The following is a 25,235-nucleotide window of genomic DNA, read 5'->3' as shown; positions in this document are numbered from 1 at the left end:
CTACTCCTAGGTACATAGGCCCAAGGCAACATTATTCATTATAGTAAAAAAGTGGAAACAACCTAAATGTTCATCAACTTATGAATGGAAAAACAAAATATGGTTTATCCATGCAACGTGATACCATTTCACAATGAAATTGATTCATGCTACAACATAGATGAATCTTGAAAATATTATACTAAGTGAAAGAAGCCATACACAAAAAGCTACATATTTTATGACTCTATTCTATGAAATGTCCAGAATGGGCAAGTCCATAGAGACAGAAGTTTGATTAGTGGTTGCCAGAGACTTGGGGAAATGGAGGGAGGGGATTGGGAGTGACTTCTAACGGGAATGGGGGGCAGGGTTGTGATGAAATGTTCCGAAACCAGACAGTGGTGATGGTTGCACAACTTTGTGAGTACACTAAAGACTGCTGAATTTCACACTTTAAAATGGTGAATTTTCTAGTATATAAATTATATCTCATTAAAGCTGTTAAAAAAGAGGCACCAGTCCTCTGGGATTGCAGCTGCAGCTACACATGAAGCTGGGGGTTGGCACACAGAGCACAGACTGTATTTCATCACTAGTCACCCTTTCTGTCTGGAGTCCGACGTATTATAATAGATGACATTCATCATCTCTCAGAGCCTAAATTTTTGCAGAAAGACTCCCATCCAACCAGAGGTAAAAGTAGGAAGGAAATAAGAGAAACAAAGCAGATAAAGAAACCCACCATGCCGCATCTATTAAAAGTTCAGCCAACATTGTAGAAATGAAAATGATGAATGCTTTATTATTTTGAAAGTAATAGGCTATTCTAATATTTTTCTAATAATGAATGCTACATTATTACTGAAAAATGATGCCAACATATATTTACAAATTTGTAGCATAAAAATGTATTTAACTGGTTATTCAACTATTTAAAAGATGGCTTCTCTCACTCTATAAATTTTGCTTTCTTTTCATTAAGCTTTCATTTCTGACCTATAGTAGATTAAAAATAACGTGTATTTTTTCTTTTCTGGCTCTCAGATTTCGTAAGTATTTATTCATAGCAAAGAATTTTAATATGACTCATTATTGTTCTAGGGAAATATGGATATAATATTTTAAAAATTAAAGGCAAAATGATAAAGTTTTTGCTATAGGTAAGGTAGCATTTAAAAGACTTATTTTTCTTTGATCAATAACGAAAAACACTTCTTAACAATGTCTTTTGAGTAAAGTTTAAGGTAACAATTGTAAACTAAATTAGGTATTTAATTTAATTTAATTTAAATGTAGCAATGTTGACACAAATGAAGATTTTAAATCAAAGCTTAGTCCTGGATGAAATGATTTTATCAGCTAAAATTTGTCTTTGTGGTTTTCTTTCCTGTGTATTTGATCATTTGGGAGTGAACTTCTCAGTCACCAGAATTTGGATACCATTAGATCATGTGGGAATATGTGCTCCTAAACCTAGTATGACTCTAAAGAAGAGAGGAACAAGTTTCAGATGATATCTGTTAGGAACTCATAGCCAGTACCTAGGAAAAGCTACCCCTGATTTTAAAGCTAAATGACCAGATGCATGGGAAATGCACTCAATTCGAGCAAAACTTGAGCTCCACAACAAGTTCTAAAGATAATGTAGAAAATATCATCTAATCATGTCTGGGGGTAAGACAAGGTTAGTTTAAGCTCTGATCAATATGGATTATTTAAAAAGGAGCTAAAGTCTAGGTTTTTCTTTCCTTAAATCTTTGTAGTGGGCTTCATGACTTTAATAAAGAATTATTTTTCTTTCTTTAGGAAAGTATCAAAGTTATGGTTCTATTTTCTGCCTCCATTAACTAGGAGGACTGTTAGTACCATGTGCAAGGCATTTATCACCACTCAGTAGCAGAGTACATCCTTTTGAGGAATTCATATTCTTCCTGAAAGATAAATCTGCAAATCTAAACATGCCAAATGACTTAAAAAAAAAAAGCAATAGACTAAGTTAAAAAGAACTTAGATGTAATTGAACATACGTGGTTGAATTTGTAGGTAATTTATTTGTATGGCGTAGATGAGACGTATGCCAATCTTCTGAAGAACGTGAATTTCTATGTTATGCCCCTGGTTAACGTGGATGGTTATGACTACTCGTGGAAAAAGGTAGGTGAAAAGGCAATGAAAACAAAACATGCTCCCTTTGGGAATATAGGATACACAGACTGAATTATTCATTGAATTCTAGGTCTTGGCACAATGGTTTCATTGTAAATTTTTTTTAAACATTTATTATGGAAAATTCAAAACATATGTAAAAGCAGCCACAGTGGAATTCAGTCACCGTTTAGATGTTCCAACTGCCCGAAAGACACTGTCCTTTGTATCTGTACCAATTAGTTCTGCAGTTTGAGAACTTGATTTTCCCAGGGCCACTGTGGCTACCAAACCGCAGACAGGCCTGGGTGTGGGAGCAGGCTGGGAGGCTTGGCAGAAGGTTGATGGGAGTAGGGAAAAGGGTGCTACATCATCCCAACCTCAGAATTTAAATGAAGTCTGTGCAACTGTTCACATGATCAGACTTCCCAGTTTACCCCAAGAACCCAATGGAGAACTTACGTTATATTTAGAAACCAGAGTTGAGTCAGTACAACTAAAGGAGCCAGCAGGCTACGGTGTCTTCACATCTCTACCTCCCCTAGGTTTGAGACACGAGCATTGAATTCAATCTAAAGAGAGCGTTGAAACTCATGACTCCTGATGTTGAGTTGAGACACAAAGTCATTTTGCTTTTCTTCTAAGCAGCTCAAAATGACCCTGTGCATAAAATTAATTTAAAGGAAACAAGACTAAACAAGAAGGCCCATAATCAGCCTAGTGGAAACCAAATGAAATTTTTATTCATGTAGGTCAAAATTGATCAAATATTACCATTTCATTTGGTTCAGACTAAAATAGTTTGAGTGGATGTGACTGAGACCTGGATAGAAATGTGGGCCGTGCGAAAGGATTGCTGCAAAGGCAGTGTGGGATGAAGCCACACAAGCAATAGGGTCGAAGGAGAGAAATGCAACCCGCTGCTTACACTTTAAAAGTCATGTCTTTCCTTGAGCCCCAAAGGTGGCCACACTGGTTATCTGTTCCTGATTTATTTACATAGGATCGGATGTGGAGAAAGAACCGTTCTTACCATGCCAACAATCGTTGCATTGGAACAGACCTGAATAGAAACTTTGCTTCCAAACACTGGTGTGGTAGGTTGTTTGCTTTATTTCTTACAATGTCTCTTCATTAAAAGCGTGATGTTCACAGAGAAAGGCTCATGAATTCCAATCAATTACAGGGGAGGCCTATCTGAATCAGGGAATAATTTAAGTAACAAATGTTTTAGGTAAAAGTAATGCTATGAATGTTGACTGCAGTCAGCAAATCACTTTGACCTCTCCTCTCTGCTGTTTGCTCATCATTAAAATAAGGAAGTTGGATCAGTTCTTTAAGGTCCCTTCTAGGTTCAAAATTCTAAAAAGTCTATTAACCTAGAATAATAAGGAAGTGACTTGTTAAAGACCCTACTTTAATAAACAACATTCATCATTAGGATATAAAAGACCTGACATGGGAGAAAACCTCTCATTTTTAAGTGCACAGGTAAATGTTTACTTTTACAGTGTTTGAAAATATTTTTCTTTTGCTTTCACTATTCACTATCTTAAGTCCTTTCTTTCATGAATAATATAAAGCAAATATAAAAATAATGAAAATATTTAAAAAATATAAAAATAAGTGAGTGGGAATTTATCATTCCTTAATTTCAATGAGTTAATGCCTTCAGTACAAGTTGATTTAGATATTCAAGAACAGTCTGCTCTCAGGAAGGTAGGTGTCAGTTCACCCTTCTTCCTGCTCCCCCCAACGTTATATTTCATAGTACTACAAAACAAAACTAAATTGAGCAATGAGGTTGCATCATCTGTATTTTTGTAACTGAGTACATGTGGCTCCATGGGGACTATAATGGAAATAAGCCATTGTACCCACAGAAACACATTCTCAAACTCAAGTTTTCTGTCTCTTTAGGGCTCTTTCCACTAAAATGCTTGAAATCTCTATAATGACAGTCACAGAATGAGACCCTGAGGCTCGCTGTCCAGTACAGTAGCTGCTAACCAAATGTGGCTATTGAGTACTTAAAATGTACCTTGTCTGAATTGAGACAAGTAGCAGTGTAAAATACACACCAGAATTTGAAGACTTGGTATGAAAAAAATAACCTAAAATATTTCATGAAAAAATTTCATATAGTTTACATTCAAAATGATGATACTTTGTACATATTGGGTTAAATAAATTATAGTGCCAAATTAGTCTCAGCTATTTCTTTTTACTTTTCTTAAAGTGCTTGCTTGAAACTTTAAAGTAAGTATGTGACTTGCATTCTATTTCTATTGAACAGCCCAGATCTGAGGATTCATATTATTAGGGTACCACCTCTCTCTACAATTTTCATGCTCTCCCCCACCTCCATCCCTTATATATACCTCTATTCTCTAGAACTGTATGCCAAAAAAGGAGAGGGGAAGAGTATTCAAAGGTGAGAAAACTATCAAAAATGATTTGTCCAATCACATTATTGATTAAAAATAAAAACAAATGAAATACTTGAAAAGGCCTCAGATGTTCATCACATTTCCTCTGGGGGAAACGCATGATTAACAAACATTAAGGTTGTTTTTATATAATAACAGGAAGAAGGCAGAATGAGCTTAAATAAGAAAGGCAGGTTCTGTAAGGATAGTGAGTCGCCCATGGAACTCTAGGGCAGGGCAGCCGCTGGCTGGACTCAAAACCAGACAGGAACTTGGCCTGGAGCACTGCAGGGAGGCTCAGCAAATCCTTTCTCTCCCCATAGCATCTCTGCAATGCCTACTGGCTTTCTTCAGGTCCCCAGTGGTGATGATGATGATGATGATGAGGAGGAGGAGGAGGAGGAGGAGGATAAACAGCAACCATTATGAAACACATACTGTATGCCAGGCACTGTGTAAAGCACTTTGTATGCAATAGCTCATTTAATTCTCATTCAATCTTCATTCAACGTATAATTTTTCCATTTTGGAGATAAGGAAATTGAGCTGGAGATAGGTTTAAGAAAATTTACCCAAGGCCATATAGCTATTAAATGGCAAAGCCAAGATTAGAATCAAGTGACTAGGTGCTTAGGTGCTTAACAATATGTTGTGTAGTCTTTTATTGTGAAGAATAGTTACCTCCAAGAGTGTCCAAATTGCATTTCCTAAAATAACTGTATTTACTTCATAGGGTTGCTGTGAGGATTAAATGAGATATAGCGTAAATCTTAGCAGAGTTCCTGACATATAGCATGCACTTTGCAGGGGTCAGCTGGTAGTATTACTATTGCTATCATCTTTGTTCATGAAAGCAGCTAGATCAAGACTAGAATTGTAGTCTTGATTTCAAGTTATCACCGGAGGGATTCAGACTGGCAGAATACAAGCGTCAGACTCAATTCTGGGCCCTCATTTGTTTCCAGGAGGGAATAACCTCTTGAGTCAGATGGGGCTCCCTGGAGTTCCACCCCTGTGAATTAGGGACAGAGGGGAAGGGTTGGAAGGCAGGCTACTATCTAAAGTGATGCAAACTATAACCTCTCAAAGGAATGAATAATCATTATTCTGGGAACAAATATCACCATCCCATTTTATGTCCTAAATCACTTTAGCAACTTAAAAGTAGCACTGAAGGCAGACTTGCTTATCTGGAGTTCCCGAGTGAGGCTTTTCTTTTATGGGCTATACTGATGAATAATTTTAAAACTACAAATATCAGAAAAATTAAATTCACACTGGATTAAAGAAGATGGGGTTTAATTTTTCTCACATAACCAGAAGTCTGCAGACAGGGCTGACATCTCTGAGATTCTCTCTTAGCCACTTTCTCAAAGTTGCAAGACAACTGCCCCCAGGCAGCAAGGGAGGCAGGGTCTGGGAATACTGTTAGAACGTCAGCTATGTGGGCATAGAAACATTTGACTTCAAAAGAAACATAAACAACATGTAGTGGGCACCAGAAATATATTCTTTACAGAGCCCTAGCTAATCCATTTATCTAAAAATGTAGCATAGATATTAGGAGAATACATTATCAGGGAAACCACCAATTTCAATAGTATGTACATCCACTCATAACTCCACGTCATCAATTTCATTACAGAGGAAGGTGCATCAAGTTACTCATGCTCACAAACCTACTGTGGACTTTACCCTGAGTCCGAACCAGAAGTGAAGGCGGTGGCTAATTTCTTGAGAAGAAATGTTGACCACATTAAAGCTTACATCAGCATGCATTCATACTCCCAGAAGATACTGTTTCCATATTCCTACAGTCGAAGCAAAAGCAAAGACCACGAGGAGCTGGTAAGTGCTACTTAATTATTTTTCTCATTAGGATTTTAGAAATAAAATAATACTTAGTTTAAAAATCAAAAACTATGGGGAAAATTTTCTCCTCCAGAGGACAAATGAAAATATCAAAGAAATTTTTGGAAGGTCAAGAGGGAACTATTCCACTTGACCTGATCTGCATATGAAGCCAGATGAGCAAGGACTAGAGTCTATCGTGGGACTGCTTTGTGGTCTATACCTTCCTACGACAGCCTACCACAGATTGTCTCAACACAACTCACCATTTTGATATTAGCAGTTGGAATTATTTATGCACTGACCTCTCTAACCCCCAGGGGTTTGGTCCTATTAAAGCACCTCCTCTGACTTCAGCACAGAGGCAAGAGTCTGATTTTTTGGAAGATAGTGGATGATACAGGAAATTTGAGGAGGACCCACACAGTCTTCTATGCCCTCCCAACTTTATAGTTACAGATGCTCTATGTTTGGGTTGATAGCAAAAGATGCAAGGATTCTTGACAGATTGTGTGACATCCAGGCTTAGTCAAATCCTCATCCCAGATGCCTTCCAGACAGTGGAAGTGTTATGGCAACAGGCCGATTCTTAAGCAGGAACTGATCTTAGTAGCTTGTTTCCTACTGACTTATATTTTTTCTGGTTCTCCTAACAGAACAAAATATAGTCACACTAGAGGAGCTAGCAGTTGCTGATATAAGATTATTTGTATTTTCTGAAAATAGTCCATTCAGACCATAAATATACTTGATATTTGTGCTTCTTTTTTCTTCTCAAGGGAAAACTTTCAAGAAAAGCTCCTTTTTTGGTGTTATCTTTGAAGAAATGGAAGGATTTGAAAAGTAGAATTAGTCTGATTGTGCCTTATTTTGGGATCAGTATCAGCACAATTATTTTTTGAGTGTTACTGTGTGTAAAATACTATGTTCAATAGACATTCAAAGAAGCATTAGGTAAGAGCTTGCCCTTTAAGAGAATACAGTATGGTTAGGGAGCCCAACCATTAGCAAATGTTACAAATAGCTGTACTCTAAGGTGACATATAGTAACTACTAAGTAAGTGGCACAGTCACTTCCAAGTGAGATAGCAAGAGATGGCCTTAATAATTCATTCAGAGGGAAATGCTGAGATAAGTGAGGGGACAAAGTAGTCCCTATCCATGAGGAAATTACACTCTATTAAGGGGCGACATACTGTAAAGAAACAAGAATAATAAAGTGCTATTGAGGCCAAGGAACAGATATTAATAAAATTTCAGCCAGGCAGTGAAAGAGGATTTCTACAGGCAGACAAGGAAGGGAGGACCTTCCAACTCTGGGAGATGGCATTCCCCACAGGAAGGATGTGCAGGGGACCTTAAAAGTGTAGCAGTGGAGGGTGACACCCACAGCAAGTAGATGAAGTCAGCTTGTGAAGGGGTTTAAATGTTAGAATACATTTGTGTTTTAGTATGTAGACAATGAGGTTTCATTAAAACTATTTTTTTGAACAAAGGAATGACATAACATATAATAACATCCACTGATATTCCTCTGGGTTTTTCAAGATTGTGATTGTGACTACTACGATGCTAGTTCCAATTTCAGAAAAGATCTGGGTAATTGAAAGCTTCCACAAAGATCTTTGTAAGCTAAAACCAAATGTAGTTCAAAAGGGGATTTAGTTATCCTGCTCCATACAGGACATATACTCTTTTTGATTTGATTAGTCTGTGGAATTCATCAGACATCTTATACAAGAAGAAAATAGAGTTTGTGAGAAGGATGAGAAGTGAACCATGCATGCATTAGGTGTGTGTATGTGTTTAGAGAAGTTGAATTTAAAGTGTGGTGATAATTTTATTTAGGAATGGAGTAACTCCAAGCCTTTGAAATATAATAATACTTAATTTTCCATAATAAATGAATTCCTAAAAAGTCACGTGAGAATTATTTTTTCTGCAAATTAAATGCAATTTTCAATGCATTGGAAGAGTTTATGTTTAAAGCCACCCAATTGTGATTCCCATAAAGTGAAACACTTTTTTCTTAGTTCATTTATTCTTACTAATTTGCCATTTGGACAAATCCCAATTTGTCATATATACACTTTGATTCAATTAATGTATGATTGTTTTTTAGAAACTTCTATCTGTCCTGTTTCAAAGCTGCATAATTAACTGAAATTTCATGTCCCATTGCTTCCAGTCTCTAGTGGCCAGTGAAGCAGTCCGTGCTATTAATAATGTTCACAAAGATATCAGGTATACATATGGCAGTGGCTCAGAAAGTTTATGTAAGTATTTCTTCTTATGATTTTGGTGACTTGTGAGCTACTAAAGAGATCTGCGTGTTCAGTTTTTCTTTGTGGATTTAATTTTCCCAAGCTGAATCTTTAAACAGGGTTGCCTATAAAACAATTGGATTGTAACAATTAGTAACAGAAGTATATGTTAGCTATGACAGTGCTAAACAAACTTATATTAATAAATGAATATATTACAAAGAAGCCAAAAAGATATTTAAGAAACTATACTTATCATTATAGAGTAGGAAATATAGAATAAGTATCATACTAGTTGAGTGAATCAGAAAAGCTCAGAAAGGGTCAAAAGAGTATGTAAGATGTCCAGGGCCACCATGTAAGGTTGTGCAGGTTGTACACTATATAAATCTAGGGGATGCCATTTACATTAGATGCTTTTTAGTGATGCCCATGAGTATAGCTCATAACACACTATAGTTGAATGTCTTTTAGGTATATCACCTTGATGAAAGCTTGTATGTGGCAAACTCTTAACAAATATTTTTTATTAATTTTTGCTGGAAGATATACACACAGTGGGAAGAATAGACAGTGATTTTGCCCCCCCCTTTTGAAACTGGAGTGGAGATGGGAAAAGAGGAGCAGAAAATAAACACATGCTGGGTGTGGTGGCTGATGCCTGTAACCCCAGAGACTCAGAAGGCTGACAAATTTAAGACCAGCCTGGACAATGTCCAGAGACTCCATCTCTAAAAGTACATTAAAAATAATTAGCTGGGCATGACGGTTCACTTGTTGTCCCAGCTATTCAGGAAGGTGGGCCAGGAGGATTGCTTGAGCCCAAGAGTTTGAGGCTGGAGTCAGCTATGATGATGTCACTATGCTCCAGCTTGGGTAGCAGAACAAGACTCCATCTCTAAAAAAAAAAGAAAAAAAAAAGAAAAGAAATGATACACATAATCAGGTGTCAGAAAACTATAGCTAGAAGGCCAAATCCAGCCCACTGCTTGTTTTTCCATAGCCTGTGAACTAAAGGTAGTTTTTCTATTTTTTTTCAAATGGTTGGAAAAAAAATCAAAAGAATAAAATTTTGTCACACATGAAAATTATATGCAATTTATATTTGTGTTCATAAAGTTTTATTTTAATACAGCCACACTCATTTATTTGCATATTGTGTATGATGGCTTTCATGACGGAATAGTTGAATAGTTATAACAGAGACCATGTGGCCCACAAAACCTAAAATATTTACTATCTGGTCCTTTATAGAAAAAGTTTGCTGACTCCTAATGTGAGCAATTAAATAATAAAACATGGTATAATTCCAGCAATAAATACTTTGAAGAAAATAAGGTAGGCTTATGGGCTTGCGAACAACAGTAGGTGAGAGAGGCTACTTGGCTAAAGTGGCCTGGGAAGGTCTCTCTCTGCAGATGACGTTTCTGGGAGATCTACCTAGTAAGTGGCTGCCAAACAAAGGTGCAGGGGAAAACTATGGAGAAGGAACAGCATGTGAAAAGGACTTCAGACAATGTATTCAAAGACTCAGAGTTTCCTTTAACAGGTATGATGTACAGGGTTATAAAAACAGTCACATTTGTATTTTCAATAAATTGCTTGAGCACCAGATGCCCTATTTGTAGACAGTTCACAATCTCCCTCTTCCTCTCTCCCCAACCACCCCAAATTGTCAGCCAGATTGGTCCACATGGTAACTCTGTCTCTTGGTGTCACTGGTCCACTGTTGCCTTTGCTGATCCAGTCCATTGCCTTGTTACAGAGGAAACTCACAACTTACCTTCACAATTCAGAGCTTTCTTGCTTCCCATCTACTTCTCTATTATTGTTCCCCAAAGCATTAACTACAGTGCCTCAGGGCTGGAGGAGCTTACAGAGGAACCTTCTGTTATGGTGACATCAGTCCATCTCCACACATTATGCATACAGCATGCATCTATATGTATGTGTGTGTAAACATCAGAAAATGGCTGGAAGAATAAATGCCAGATATTGATAATGGTTTTCAGAAATATTCAATGAATGAATAAATGAATGAACAAATAACTTATCTAATCCACTGTTCATGGATATTTTTGATATTATAAACAGTAGGAATCAACCATGTAATTAATACAAATGTAGGTAGAAAGAAGCAAAAATGATTATTCTTTGCATATTATATATTCTTCTACCTATAGAAAACTAGAAAATCAACCAAAAATATTAGTAACAATCAAAGAGTTGAGTAAGGTGGCTATGAACTAAATATACACAAATCTATAACTTTTCAAAAATAATCATGTAGAAAATAAAATGGAAAAAAGATCTCACTGCCCCCCCATTACACACATACACATATATATACACATATAGATACATACACATTTATGGATTCATTGTTAAATGTATATGTGTGTACACACACACATACACACAATAAAGTCATAGGACCTATGTGAAACATAGAAAATTTTACTGCTCTACATAAAGGAAGACAAATTAAAGAAGTCTGCCATATTTATCAGTGGGAAAGCAATATAAAAATATTATATATTAATTTGTATATTTAATGCAATTTTAATGAACACTTAAATGATGTTGAAGTTTATTTTAAAGAATAAATTTGGTAGAAGAGCTTGTAAAATTCTGAAAATTAGAATGGTAAGAGAGAATTTGCCCCCAACCAGATATTAAAGCATATTATAAACCTGTGATAATTAGGACAACATGGAACTGGGTCTAGAAGAGACAGATCAATAAAAGGGAATAGTAAGTATAGAAAGACACTCAAATATATAAGGAGATCTGATGTCTCATAAAGAAGGCATTTCAAACCAGTTAAAAATGTTAGATTATTTAATTAATGCGGTTAGAAAACCTGACAAGTTACCTAGAAAGAAAATTAATTGTGTTACTAACATGTCTTTCACCAAAGCAAATTAAAGATAAATCAAATATTTTAATGTAAAAACCCTGCCATAAACTAAGTTGAAAGCTAAATAACCAAATGAGAGAAAAAAAATTCTCTGCATGTTACACAAGGCTAATAACACTAATGTTGCTTTTATAAACAATCTGTAAAATGAACCAAGTAGAAAATTGAGGAAAGACAATCGATAGAAAATATAAAGATAGACCATAAATATGTCAAATAAAATGTGCAACTCACTGGTAATCAAAGAAACATAATGCTTAATTCCTATTGATGGTGCTAGAAGGAGAAGTGGGCATATTCATATCCTGCTCATGAATGTGTAAATTAGTTCAATTCTTTTGAAGTCTATTGTAAAAAGTGCATACCCTTAGATTAGCAAATCTAGTTCTAGGAAAGAATATTCTCAAAAAACAAAGTAGCCATTATGTATAAACAAGGGTGCTCATTGTAAAGTTAGAAATTGGAAAAAATCAAAGATACTCAAATAAATAAATAATTATTTAAATCTTTTATGTCTAGCTTTACAATGCAATGCTATGAGATCATTGAAAATGATTATGTTGATTTGAGGTCATTAATATTAGATTTAAATATGTTACAATGATTATGTTTAGAAATGTTACAAAACAGCATATAGTGTGAACTTATTTACATAGTAAAAACATTAAGTATGTGAATGCATGCACTGATTGAAAAAAGCACTGAAACATTATTGGTGATTATTACTTCCAGGTAGGATTATGGTAGAGTTATGGATAGTTTTTGTTTTCTTCCTTAACGTGTTTTCCTTCCATTTCCATTTTGTACAAAAAATTTAGTTTACTCAATACTCAGAAAAAAGCAAAGCTATTTTTATTTTTAGAAAAAAATTCCCATTTTGTTAATTAATTTGAAACATCAATATTTCAAAAAGTAATTTCTTTCTTCTTCTTTTAGACCTAGCTCCTGGAGGCTCAGATGATTGGATCTATGATTTGGGCGTCAAGTATTCATTTACAATTGAACTTCGAGATAAGGGCAATCCCTATGGATTCTTGCTACCGGAGAGTTACATCAGACCCACTTGTGAAGAAGCTCGTGTAGCTGTTTCTGAAATAGCTTGGCATGTCATTAGGAATGTTTAATGCCCTTGATGTTATCATTCTCCTTTCATATTTTAATTTATTAATTACAGCAAGACCAAATCCCAAATCATTGAACCTGTTTCTTTTTATCAGTAGTTTTGATAAAAGGTTTTCCTATTCCTTCGTTTTGTCAAAGAACAATACGTGCTACTTTGAAATTAAGGCAGACAAGTGTTCATGCATTTTTACCTTTTGTTTTTGTTGTTGTTTTGTAAGAGACAAGGTACTGATTTTTTTCTTTGATTTCTGACTAGCTATCTTTTCTTTGACTAGCTATCTCAAGCAATTTCAATAACTAGTTTCATGCAGGTCGTTGGCTCCTAAAAATGAAAGGTGGTGAGGAGTACATTGAAGATTTCTGCTCCAAATTTTCAATAAATTTCTGCTTGCGCCTTTAAAAGCACAACCATGCATTTCGTTTGCTCTACAGTAATACGCGGTGGCCCAGAAAGGGGAGGGGTGTCAAAAACCACAAACACTGCCTCTCAATCCAGCTCAGCTGCTCAATAAACATTGTTGAGCAAATGAATGAATGGCTGTAGTGATTTTCGACAACAAATGTGGCACTTTGCGCATCTGCAGCAGGGTGTTTATTGTAAGAAATTATGCAATAAAAAGATAAAGCTTTCTTAAATTCACTTTTGACTGGGAATTTTAGTTGTCTCTGGCTCTCAGTTTACCCTCCGGGGATCTCTCGCAGTGAAGGCAGACTTGCTGATTTCCGCTGCACGCCACACTCACTCCTCAGAGTCGACGTTACGCCCAGGGGGCGTGTCCGAGAAGGGGGCGGTGCCTAAGAGCTGACGACTAAGCTGGCGGCCGGAAGCTGCTTAGGGCTAGAGAGGAACAGGGCAAACCCCGACTTCCGGCGGCATTTTGAGGCGATCCTCCTAGCGGCCTGGTTGTGGTGTTTTTGTTTTTTCATATTCTACAGTTTTCGTTATTTTTTCTTCCTACGTACTATTCTCGCCTGACCCTGGCGAAACAGCAGGCGGGTTCCGCTTCTCGCCTGCCCCGGGAGCCACTCGCTAGCCGAGGGCCGGTTCCCGGGAGCCGCGCGCGCACCTCCTCCTCGTCGTCCTCCCGGGGCCAGGCGCGGGGACAGAGAGTGGCCTCCCCCGCTCCTCGGAGCGGAGGCGGCGGTGGTGCCTCCGGACTGCGCTTGCGAAGGGATTTTGAGGAGGAGGTAAGCGTTCTGTGAATTGGTGTGGGTCTCTGGGGAAAGGCGTTGAGCGCACCCGAAGTGGGGAGGCCCGAGTTGTCCTCCATCCCCACTCAAGTCACACTTGGATTTTGAGCTCTCCTGAGCATTTCACCCTTTACTGTGCGGCAGCTGTCTGTGCTCAGACCTCAGTTCTCGCTGTAGTTATGATTTCGGTATTTGTCAAACGGGGCAGATAGACTCAGACAAAACGCTGTGCCCCTGACTACCGTTTGATGCAGGCATGAACACCCTTGCACTGTATTCGCATTTGTATGAGATGGAAAGGTGCAGCAAGACGGTCTTAGATTTAGAATCTTCCTCTTTGCGCATTCCAGACCTATTAGAGAAAAAGAGATGTTACTTTTGATTATTTGGTCTTGCTTATTTCTCGGCAGCGATAACTTAAAGATTATGTCCAGGGAGTTGAAGAGTGCTACTTTATCCTCACATTCCCTAGGTAGTTACTTTTGGCAACTATTTTTCAGAAACTGGGAAAAGTAGAATGTAAGGAGAGGGTCTGATATTTGGCATTATCTTTTTCTAAATAGGTTAACGTAAGTTATGTGGTTTGAAAATTATTCAGAGTTGATAATACTTGAATGATATTGGTAGGATCTTGTTTGTGAAGCGTAGTGTCTTAAGCTACGCTACGTGGTTAGGAGGCTTTCAGATAATTTTAACTACGTTGAAAATTGTGGGAGTATGAAATTTTTTCAGGTTTTTGGATTTTTAAAGAAGTAATTTTAAAAGTTGGGAGAATATCTTTACACCTCAAGTTTTCAAAGTTTATGATACTGTTGCACTAAATTCAAAAGCTTATGCAGTTCATTCTGTGCCAGTTATGGTGCCAGTTGCTGGGATCTAGTCTTATAATATTTGAAATTATTTTCTTTAGTACCTAAATGACAATGTTTGAAGAGTTTTGTGGATGCAATCTGTAGATTTTCAAATTTCTAATTTCTTAGTGAACTATTTAGATTATAACAAATGACAGTTTCAACAAGAGACTAAGAAAGTTGATGCAGGCATGAAGCAATTTGTGTCTGTAAAAATAGTTACACTGTGAAACTGAGACTCTCACTATGTGCATCTGGTAGGATCCAGTGTTATCAGAGATATGTCTTTCACTGGCTTCCTGATTACTAATCATTCAGATTGAACATTGTATATTTTGAGATTTGCAAACTTACCTGATTTTCATATCTGTAACATGGATTAAAAATAGCAAAATCCAGCAAGTGGATGCTATTTTATGATAACTTCTGTACAGGTTATTAAAATTTTAATAAGTCCTCAGTGTTTATATAATAATATGCACTTGCATTTACATATGGAAAGCAAATTATTTCATTTGGAGAATTGGTTTTCAGTGGATGTTAGTCTTCCCTACTACCTTCATCCACTACACACCCATCTCATGTAGAAGGGGAGATATTTCACCAGATATTTAGTGGCAGTTGAAACATTAACTGCTGTTGATATAGCAAGTGTCTTTTATTCTTTTTTTTTTGCTGGTTTTGTATGTTGCTGTTGTATGTTTATTGTAACTACCAGCTACAATATTTTGGGGTATTTTCAGTCACAGTCTTTTTAACAAATTATTTTTTTTTCTGCGCAGTGCTACAGTATTGCTTTGCTAATCCCTGTGTAGTCAGTCAGCTTAAGTCTGTCAATTCTGTTTGGAATTCAGTTTGTAATTGTTTAGTCTCAAATCTACAGGTAAGCAATCTGGAGGGTTGTTTTAGAAAGTTCTTTTTCAAAAGTTTTCTCAAACTATACATCAGATAAATGTAGCTTTTTTTCCTTTTAAAAACATGAAATATAAATGTGAAGAGACCTTATTTTTAACATAACCCTTGTAATCTTAGAAATTCAGGGTATAGGGATTTATCTTACTACTAGTTAGTACATTTATGTAGTTTTGATTGCTTAATTATTTGACAGTTTCCTAATAATTCTGCTAGTCATCCAGATTAAAATGGTTTCTGTTTTCTTTTATGCTACTGGTAGATGAGACCTTGGAAAGATGTAATTATGGATTGAAGTGACTACAACTGATATATGTTTATTGACAAGATTTTTGAAATTGGGCTTCAGGAATAATTATTCAAAAAGAGGCCTCTTTTTCAGCCATATTTAAAGTGTGAATTTCCTAGTTTCATTATGATATTGTAAGTTTCCTGGAGCAGGGGAGCCATTCCCATTTATTAAGACCCTCTTTTCTTGTGCCTTTATTAATAGACTCAAAATTTGTGTCCTAGATTTTCTTTTTCTTTTTTTTTTTTTTTTTTAGACAGAGTCTCACTCTGTTGCCCAGGCTAGAGTGAGTGCCGTGGCGTCAGCCTAGCTCACAGCAACCTCAAACTCCTGAGCTCAAGCGATCCTACTGCCTCAGCCTCCCGAGTAGCTGGGACTACAGGCATGCGCCACCATGCCCGGCTAATTTTTTCTATATTTATTTTTAGCTGTCCATATAATTTCTTTCTATTTTTAGTAGAGATGGGGTCTCGCTCTTGCTCAGGCTGGTCTCGAACTCCTGAGCTCAAACGATCCGCCCACCTCGGCCTCCCAGAGTGCTAGGATTAGAGGCGTGCGCCACCGCGCCCGGCCGATTTTCTTTTTCTTTTTTAATTGAAAAGAGATTGTAAAAACTTGAGATATTTATTTACTCTACAAATGAAAAGAAGAAATAGGAAAATAATAGACTTTCACCAGTGTCACTCTGATTTTGATAATGCTCATGTTTGGGAAAGACATGATTGAGTAGAAGTGTGATGGCAACTTAAAGCGAAGAATAATTTGAAAACAAAAATGGAGGAAAACCTTCAAAGAAGAGTAAACTAAATTAGTAAGTTATTGGTGTGACCTTACTTTATAGTCCCTGTGATAGGAAAGACATTAGCATTTGTATTTTTATTTTATTTTTTCTAACTTTTCTCACGTACTTGGAAGCATTTACTTCTCATTGAAGCCTGTTCTGACATAATTTGACAAAGTTTTTTTCATCCTTAATCAAATCTACATTTTATTCTGTTGTAGTATTTGTCTTCCTTTGTGGACCCAAATTTTTAAATAGGATTGAAAGTTCTAATTAAGTCACATAAGTTTGTAACTTAGTTTTAAATTAGTATGTATAAAAGGAAATGCTTTTCTGGCATATTGTAGGTTATGTATATATTTTTAGACAAATGGGATTTTAAAAGTTATGTTATTATGTACATTTTATTTATGCAAAGTCATGAATGTCTCATTGGGGATGTCTAGTTAATTTTTTATTGTTAACTACTGATAGAAGTTCCTAGACTGAGAAAAAAGGAGAGTACGTTTTTACTTCATTTCATTTCTTCCCTAAGTTGGAAGACTCAGCAGTAGCTGGAAGTAAAATTTCTGGGATAATCACTATGTAGGTGAATCTTGAGTAGTTTTCTTGATGTCACCTGTGAAAGCAGTTTTGTCTGTCTGGAAAGCAGCTTTTTTAGTGGCAGGAATACAAGGGGCGGGGATGGGGTGAGGGGAGTGAATGAATCATTAGTCCTCACTTGATTGTGATATCAGTCCAAACCTTTTGAAACCTTCAAAGCTTTTTTGAGGGGCCCAGGATTGGAAAGGAGTTGTGGGACCATGCTTTGCAGCAGAGCAGTAGTTCAAAGGAGGAGAGTAGTGCTGATCCAAGCAACAGATGACAGAGCAGGAAAAGACACTGTAAAGTTAATACCTGGAGCGCTCGGAAAAATAACAAAAGACATGATAGGTGACCAGTGTTTAAAGTATAATGATAAATAGCTTGTTATCCTAACTGTGGGAATCATTACAATTGTGTTTTGTTTTTTATTTTTTGGAAGCAGAGTGTTTTGGAAGTGGAGCCCTTTGGGGTAGAGGTTTTGCAGGCAGAACTACCTAATTTTCATTAATAATGGAGTGAAAAATGTAAGGCTAGGGTTAGTCTACTTGAGGCAGTGTGGTAGGATTGTTTGCCGATTTTCCAAGTTCTAAATAACTATAAGAAAACTTTGGAGCCTACTCAATTTTGTTTATTAAGAAATGTTTTTAAAAATTGAATAAATGATTGAAAATTATACTGTATATCTGTATATTAGTATTTATGGCAGCATATAATGAAATTTTAAAATATATTTTTCTCTAAATTTTTTCTATATATTTTGTGATGCATTTCCTTCTTATTGAATCTTGCTTAGATATAAATTGTATTTTTCTCAGTTAATCAAAGTTCTGCATTTTCTAGCTCTTTCTCAGCTCTACTTCTTTTACCTTTCAGTTCTTTATGTTAAATAAATCAAATGGACATAAGAAATTTTAACAGTTTTTCCTCTGGAAGTTCACATTTAGGGTGAGAATGAGTCCAAGAAAAATTTAATCAACAATTGTCTTATAATGCTAACACCAGTATGTAGAGTTAGTGTATAGTTCCTTAGAGATCACTTGATACATAAGAGATTTTATGTTGCAGCAAATTCTTGTTCATCTGTGACACCTGACACTAATTTTTAAATTTGTAATTGTTTTAAAGTTACTGTCTAACTTCTTTGAATCACTATCAATTACTATTATATTAAAAATGATTACATTTTATATTAATGAATAAGAAGAATATGGATTTTCTAATTTAAAATCCCCATATTGTATCATTTCATATTTTCCTTTTCTTGGTTCACCATCTTTTTTCATTTGTCAAACGTTCTCATTCTTTGGATCCTTTTAAAAATGTGACCTGAGGTACCTAGTAGAACCAAATATTGTTTATAATTTTTTTTGTTTTGATTTGGTACTGCCATGATTTAATTACCTTTCAAGTAATATGTCTTTACTTTGAAACCACCCTAAAGATCATTTGTGATCTTTATAGAGACCACTTTTATACCAAATGAAGATTTTTTAGCTGGCATGGTTTATTCTAGTAATTTTTTTTTTTTTTTTTTTTGAGACAGAGTCTCACTTTGTTGCCCAGGCTAGAGTGAGTGCCGTGGCGTCAGCCTAGCTCACAGCAACCTCAAACTCCTGGGCTCAAGCGATCCTCCTGCCTCAGCCTCCCGAGTAGCTGGTACTACAGGCATGTGCCACTATGCCCGGCTAATTTTTCTATATATATATTTTTAGTTGTCCATATAATTTTTTTCTATTTTTAGTAGAGACGGGGGTCTCGCTCTTGCTCAGGCTGGTCTCGAACTCCTGACCTTGAGCGATCCACCCGCCTCGGCCTCCCAGAGTGCTGGGATTACAGGCGTGAGCCACCGCGCCCGGCCTATTCTAGTAATTTTTGATGAGTAATAAGATTTCAACTAATATTTAGATTGTGTGAAATGTGATGTAGTTTAGTTTTTTTTCCTCATTAGGCAATTCCTACCCTCTCCCCACAGTAGTGTGTGCTCTGGGTTGTATCTTTGGCTAGAATTTAATATTGTTTCCTAATGTGTATCATACTACCATTATCTGATGTTTGCATTTCGAGTTGAATCTCCCAATTATGTAATTGATTAGCTTTCTATTATAGTTTTTGAATGTTTTATTTACTTTTAAAAATATTTTTGTAATCCCCTCCTTTTCTCTTGTTACCAATAATGGTAAAATAGTCTACTCGTTATTTTTAGCACCTTTGACTTTTATGACAATGTAGTGTAGATTATGGAAACACCTTGACTTTTTCTAGTTCTACAGCCTGTCCTGTTTTGCAAGAAAGTCATTTTATCAATGTTGAAATTTGTTTTGTTTTATGTATTACTGGGAAATAAATATCCTTGATCAAATTGCTTTTCTTTGACCTCTGTAAGACAAAGAAAATAATTAAATAGCATATTTTGATGAATTTTTCTCCCAAGCTGAGTTTTGGAACATAATGACTATTGTTACTCAAACTGTACATGATTTCTACCATCAATAAAATTTTCACCCGGTTTTATTTTCCCTTGTTTTTTTGGCATAACTCTTTTTCAGTTAACCAGTTGATGGTTGACAACTTTTCCTTAAAGGATAGTTACTGAATTTTGAAGCAGTTTTTTTAACTTGTGAACTAAATGTTTCATACTAAATTTTCTGAAGTTGGCTGTACTATGAAAACTTCACTGTGTGAGTAGAATCATATTTGTTCACTCCACAAAAGAGGCACAATTCTAGCCAACAGATTTCAAAGTTGTTATCAAGTCTTTAGTAAGACATGGTTTAGAAGATACTGTCTCTATTTACCTGTGACTTGAACTATGCTTTTTTTCTCCCAAGGAAGATCCCTGTAATTTTGCAGTGTTACCTGTAGTTTTATCTACTTGTAAGTTTTGGGTTCAGTTATTTAAAAGTGAAGAATTTTACAGGTTGCCTCTCTCTTTTTTTTGGTTAAAGTAGTACAAAATGTCAAAAATTAGAAGGAAGGTCACAGTGGAAAATACCAAGACCATATCGGATAGCACATCCCGAAGACCCAGTGTGTTTGAGAGGCTTGGACCCAGCACTGGCAGTACAGCAGAGGTGAGTTGTCACCAGTACAGTCAGAGGGGTTCTCTGAGAATCCTATTATTGAAATACTGGCTTGTATTATAAAGGTGAATAGGTTGTTTTATTGTAGGAATGTTGGTTCAGTAAATTTTTAAAAATGTGTTTTATAAAAAGGAGTGAAAACGGTGGTAGGGTTTATGGGTTTTTTCCTACTTTTTTTCTGCTGTTTTTATTTGGGGAGTAACATATCACAGATTAGCTGGAATTTTGGTAGCATTTGTTTTTAATTTTGTCCCACTAGCATTTCTTTTCCAGAAATAAATATGAAATTTACATAGTAATATCTGTCTCTTAGACACAGTGCCGTAACTGGCTGAAGACTGGCAACTGCCTCTATGGAAACACATGCAGATTCGTACATGGCCCTTCACCTCGTGGTAAAGGTTATAGCAGCAATTATAGAAGGTAAACTGAGAACTTTGAATTGTTCACATACTATTAGAAGATGATTTTTGTAATTAGTATAAAAATCTGAAATACAGCCATTTATTTGGTCAGCTTTTCTGTTTTGTTGCTAATCTTATCAATAGTCAAAGATTGACAGAATCTTTTTGTTATTTTCAAGATTAATAAAATGTTTGCTTAAAATTAATTTATTTATTCAATATTTACTTGTTTGCACAGTAGATCTTTTTGTAATATGTATATGGCTTACTTCCCCCCCCAATTGTATATTAAATTGCTGCCAAATTCAGCAGAATTGCATGGTGTCTGAGTTTATTTTTAGTGAGGATAGACTGTTTTTTAATTCTTAAAACATTAAAATTTAAGTAGGGTATAATTTTAGCTTTTCAAAATGTTCTAAGTTCAAAGTTTATACAAACTCTTTAGATTAAAATGCATTTGCTAAATCCTTTGTCACAGTATGTTAATGTATATGAAAATCTGTATTTATATGTGATAAATGTACTACCTATTTAGAATATCATTTTGCCTTTATTAAAGGCTTGGCTAATTTAAACTTGCTTAATAAAGAATTTTTATTTTTCTTTGGGTTCCCGCATGATGATTTTGTTATGGTTGATGTTTTTATTTGGGGAGTAATATATCACAGATTAGCTGGAATTTTGGTAGCATTTGTTTTTAATTCTGTCCCCAAATTAAAGATGTAATGTTTAAAGATGTAGTATACATAAAGATTGTCACAAAAGTAGTTTAAACTTGATTGGTAAATAAATAATTTACCTAGTCCTAAAATTGGATATGCTGATTGCTTTGGCACATCAACAGTATAAAAACTGAACATTAGCAACTGGAGATTTTTTTTAATTGGATGATTTTTTTTTTGTTTGTTTGTGGGGTGTGGGTAGATTTTGAAGTTTAGTAGAATTTAAAATTCAAACACTTAAACATTAGCAAACTTTCTGTTCACTTAAATGTTGTACATTTTAGTTTATTTGTGATGCTGAATACTATTTTATTTGTGTTTAAGTTGTCATTTGTCACATCTGTTAATGTGGGAAAGTTAGCCTTTATTGTATATATTTAATTACTTGTGTACACACTTGTAGACCCACACCTGTGGAAACTATTTCAATAATTTTAATGTTTTGTTTATATTAGAACTATACTTTTAATACATGCTTTATCTTTGAAATTTATTAACTGACTAAAAATTTTTATATGAGAAGTAGTTTTGAGAAAAATAGGCAGAGAAATTTGTCTACAGTGGAAAATAGTAAAGTCACTACTGGACTTAGAATAAAGTATTTTTGTTACAATTTTGCTATTTTGTATGTGTTTTTCCATCTGATAACTTTTGTATTTGTGTATTTTTTTGTAGGGAGGAAACATAGTTCATAGTGTGATTCAAAGATGGGAAGAAAAGCAATGCATTTTATGAAACGCTTGTTTATATACAAGAGATTTAAGTTATTCATTGAGTATTCACTGTCTGTAGAGCATTCACTCTGTTAGGTGTTGTTTAGAATAGAAACAAGTTCAAGATAAAACTGTTTTATTATATTAAGGAAACCAGGGCACATAGGATTTATACGTACATCATAGTTATGTCTTAGAGCACTTAAGTACTAGTTCTTAATAAGAGGTTCCAGTTTCAAGTTTTGCTTTAACTGTTAGAACAGTTAATATATACGTCTATTAAATGTGCATGTAAATATTAATGAGATCCTTTAAAGTGCATTAACTCAAATTATTTCTTCACTAATTATACGATTTGTATTAATGATTGATAAATTGAAGAAATTGATTTGATTGATCAATGATTACTTGAAATAGATGTGAATATTTATGTGAGTTGTTGCTATCTTTTTTTATATATAGTATTTTTTGGTGATCAAAGAGGAAACAGCATTCCTTAATTTCTGTTGTCCTCTTTTAAAGGTGCTCTAGGAATACTCTTTAGAGGCAATGTGTTTTCCATCTTGCCTTTGTTTTTCTCACTAAGTGTGAAAATAATTGCATGGCCATATACTATCAAATGTCTAGTATAAATTAGAAAGCCTTACCATTGTTGAAGATAAATGTGTATTTTTCTTTCAATTAAAGAAAATAAATCCACAGCAGAATGTAAAATCACTGTTCTAAAACTTTGCTTTGAATCCTTTAACTATCTTAATTCTAAATAATTTAAAATTAAAAAAAAACCTGTAAAACTCCTATCTTTGCTTTGATTCTTAAGGTTCGTAAAATATTTTTTCAGTTGTTGATGTTGCATCCAGCCACATACATAGGTAGATGATAGGCTGCTGCCTCTAGATTAATTTTCCAACTTTGTAGTTTAAAACTTTGCCTTACCATTATCTTTTGCTTCCAGATGTAACTGGTATATTTATGTGGTTAATAGGAAAACAATTCAAGCCTGTTAACTCCTTTTTCTCACTTCACATATAGTTCTTGTTCATATCACCAGTACCTGTCACCCCGTGGAATTTTAACATATATATTTTGATTGGTATTGGGAGAAAACTTGTAAGTCTAGCTCATATTTTTTGTGTATTAATATTTAAGCTGAAACTATTTTTCATAAATTTAGGAGCCAAGGACTATTAGAAATATTATATTGAGATTTGTGAGGTTATTTCTGTAACTATATTCTTATAAAATGTTATATAAATATAGATTTTCATTGTTTTGTTTTGCTTTTGCTTTTGTTTTTGTGTTTTGGTTCAAAGGTCACCAGAAAGACCTACAGGGGATCTTAGAGAAAGAATGAAGAACAAGCGCCAAGATGTAGACACTGAGCCCCAGAAAAGAAATACAGAGGAGTCATCCTCACCTGTTAGGGTAGGAATGAATTTCCCAAAACAAAGTTAAATTTTTCAATTAGTGATCTATTATTTAAGTCCCATTTTAAATATTATCTTATGTGGTAAATACATGGTAAATATGTAATGTGGCATTATAATGTTCTATATAGATAACATAATTTATGATCTTAATTGAAATGAATTTAATTATAGTCTTTACTTAATTGATGAATTTCTGTTTTGCTGCAAAAATATTAGTATGTTTTATCACAGGATGCTGTTTCCTACCCTAAGTAGCACTGTTACTTAAAATACTTTGAAATGCAAAAAAATTCTCAATTCTTAAAATATGTGGTCCCAAGGATTTTGGCTAAAATATTGTGGTTCTTTAACAAGTATTTCAGCATGTAAATGTTCCAGGATGACTAATTTAGAATACATAATGAAGTAATCAAAAGGTTATATTTCTAATTAATATGTTTAGATTTAAGAGAAGATAAGCCATTCTGTTCAAGAAATAGAGGAAGGTGAAATAGCAGACCATGCTACACTACACAGGACAAATAATTTCAGATGGTATTTATTTGACTGTGATAAGAGAAAGAAAGAAATAACTTTGCTTAATGAAAGGAATAACATGCCCAAACAAGTTACACATTGTTCAAGTGTAGAAAATGAGGAAATAGGATATTCTTTTAAATGAGCTGGGCCTTCTTAGTAAGTGTTATCAAGACAATTTCCTATGTTATGATTAGAGGTTGAAAAGTGACAAGTATTAGAAAAAACACGTCTCCTAACTTGAAATTCTGCCACATATTGAAGCCTGCATTCATTCTCTAGTGTTCAACGATAGAAATTATACATGATCTCTAGGGGTAGTAGCAGTCATATTGAAAAACATGGAGAACTCAAAAATTACATCATTTCAGCATTTAGGGTAAATATTATGAAATATTTAGATAAAGCATTATTGATGAAATTTATTATTACATTTCTGGTTTTAAATCTGGTGAAAATCTGTGTTACAAAATCACATATTATTTTGTTTATTTTGCAGTACCAACACTACTGCTCTGAAACCTTTTTAAAATAGATTTGTAGTTGAATATTACATGATACTTTCAAATAGAAAGGACAGGGTATGTTATTCAATGATTTGGAGATAACTTTTATAGTTATAGTTATGTACTAATGTATGTTTATAGTGGGTTTAATCCATAAAACATTTGAAAGTTGTATGGGATGTAGGATAGTTCTTCATTGATGTTCCACAGAATATATTTTAAGAATACAAATAGATTGGTTGTTTTTTTCCTGTTTGTCCTCTGTACAAAAAGACACCCAGTTCTATATTCTTGACCCTTTACCTTTTTTCGGTGGCAGGTTTTACTCTCATATAATTTTTAATAATTTTTGTCAGCCTCTGTCATCTTACCAGCAACCATATATGTCACTTGGCAAGTTATACAACATGACTTCATGCCTAAATATGTAAAATTTAGGAGCAATTATGATATATTCTAGAGTTGTTTAAAGAGAAAACTTCAAAGAAAAATTAATTTGTGTTTTAAGAGGCCAAATTATATGGCTAGTAATGCTCAGAAAG

General features: G+C 34.8%; 2 protein-coding genes across 4 annotated transcripts in view; both read left to right on the top strand.

The window, feature by feature from the left end:
* CPB2 (carboxypeptidase B2) overlaps window positions 1–13,353 on the top strand; it is a 41,835-nt gene extending 28,482 nt beyond the window's left edge. The window contains exons 7-11 of one of the 2 annotated variants that reach the window (XM_069467681.1): window positions 2,026–2,136; window positions 3,131–3,224; window positions 6,202–6,404; window positions 8,596–8,683; window positions 12,528–13,353. In XM_069467681.1, coding sequence (XP_069323782.1) covers window positions 2,026–2,136; window positions 3,131–3,224; window positions 6,202–6,404; window positions 8,596–8,683; window positions 12,528–12,715 — 684 coding nt within the window. In that variant the 3' untranslated portion in view covers window positions 12,716–13,353. The remainder of the gene's footprint in view (window positions 1–2,025; window positions 2,137–3,130; window positions 3,225–6,201; window positions 6,405–8,595; window positions 8,684–12,527) is intronic. The other variant, XM_069467682.1, reaches the window with a different exon arrangement.
* Window positions 13,354–13,573: 220 nt separating this feature from the next.
* Window positions 13,574–25,235, top strand: part of ZC3H13 (zinc finger CCCH-type containing 13) — a 71,047-nt gene continuing 59,385 nt past the window's right edge. For both annotated transcript variants that reach the window (XM_069467680.1, XM_069467679.1), the window contains exons 1-4: window positions 13,574–13,901; window positions 20,268–20,393; window positions 20,716–20,825; window positions 23,555–23,666. In XM_069467680.1, the coding sequence (XP_069323781.1) occupies window positions 20,277–20,393; window positions 20,716–20,825; window positions 23,555–23,666 (339 nt within the window). In that variant the 5' untranslated portion in view covers window positions 13,574–13,901; window positions 20,268–20,276. The remainder of the gene's footprint in view (window positions 13,902–20,267; window positions 20,394–20,715; window positions 20,826–23,554; window positions 23,667–25,235) is intronic.

Source organism: Eulemur rufifrons, chromosome 4, assembly GCF_041146395.1.
Source record: "Eulemur rufifrons isolate Redbay chromosome 4, OSU_ERuf_1, whole genome shotgun sequence".
Lineage (NCBI taxonomy): Eukaryota > Metazoa > Chordata > Mammalia > Primates > Lemuridae > Eulemur > Eulemur rufifrons.
The sequence above is the reverse complement of the archived record's forward strand: the minus strand, read 5'-3'. Positions and strand labels throughout refer to the sequence as shown.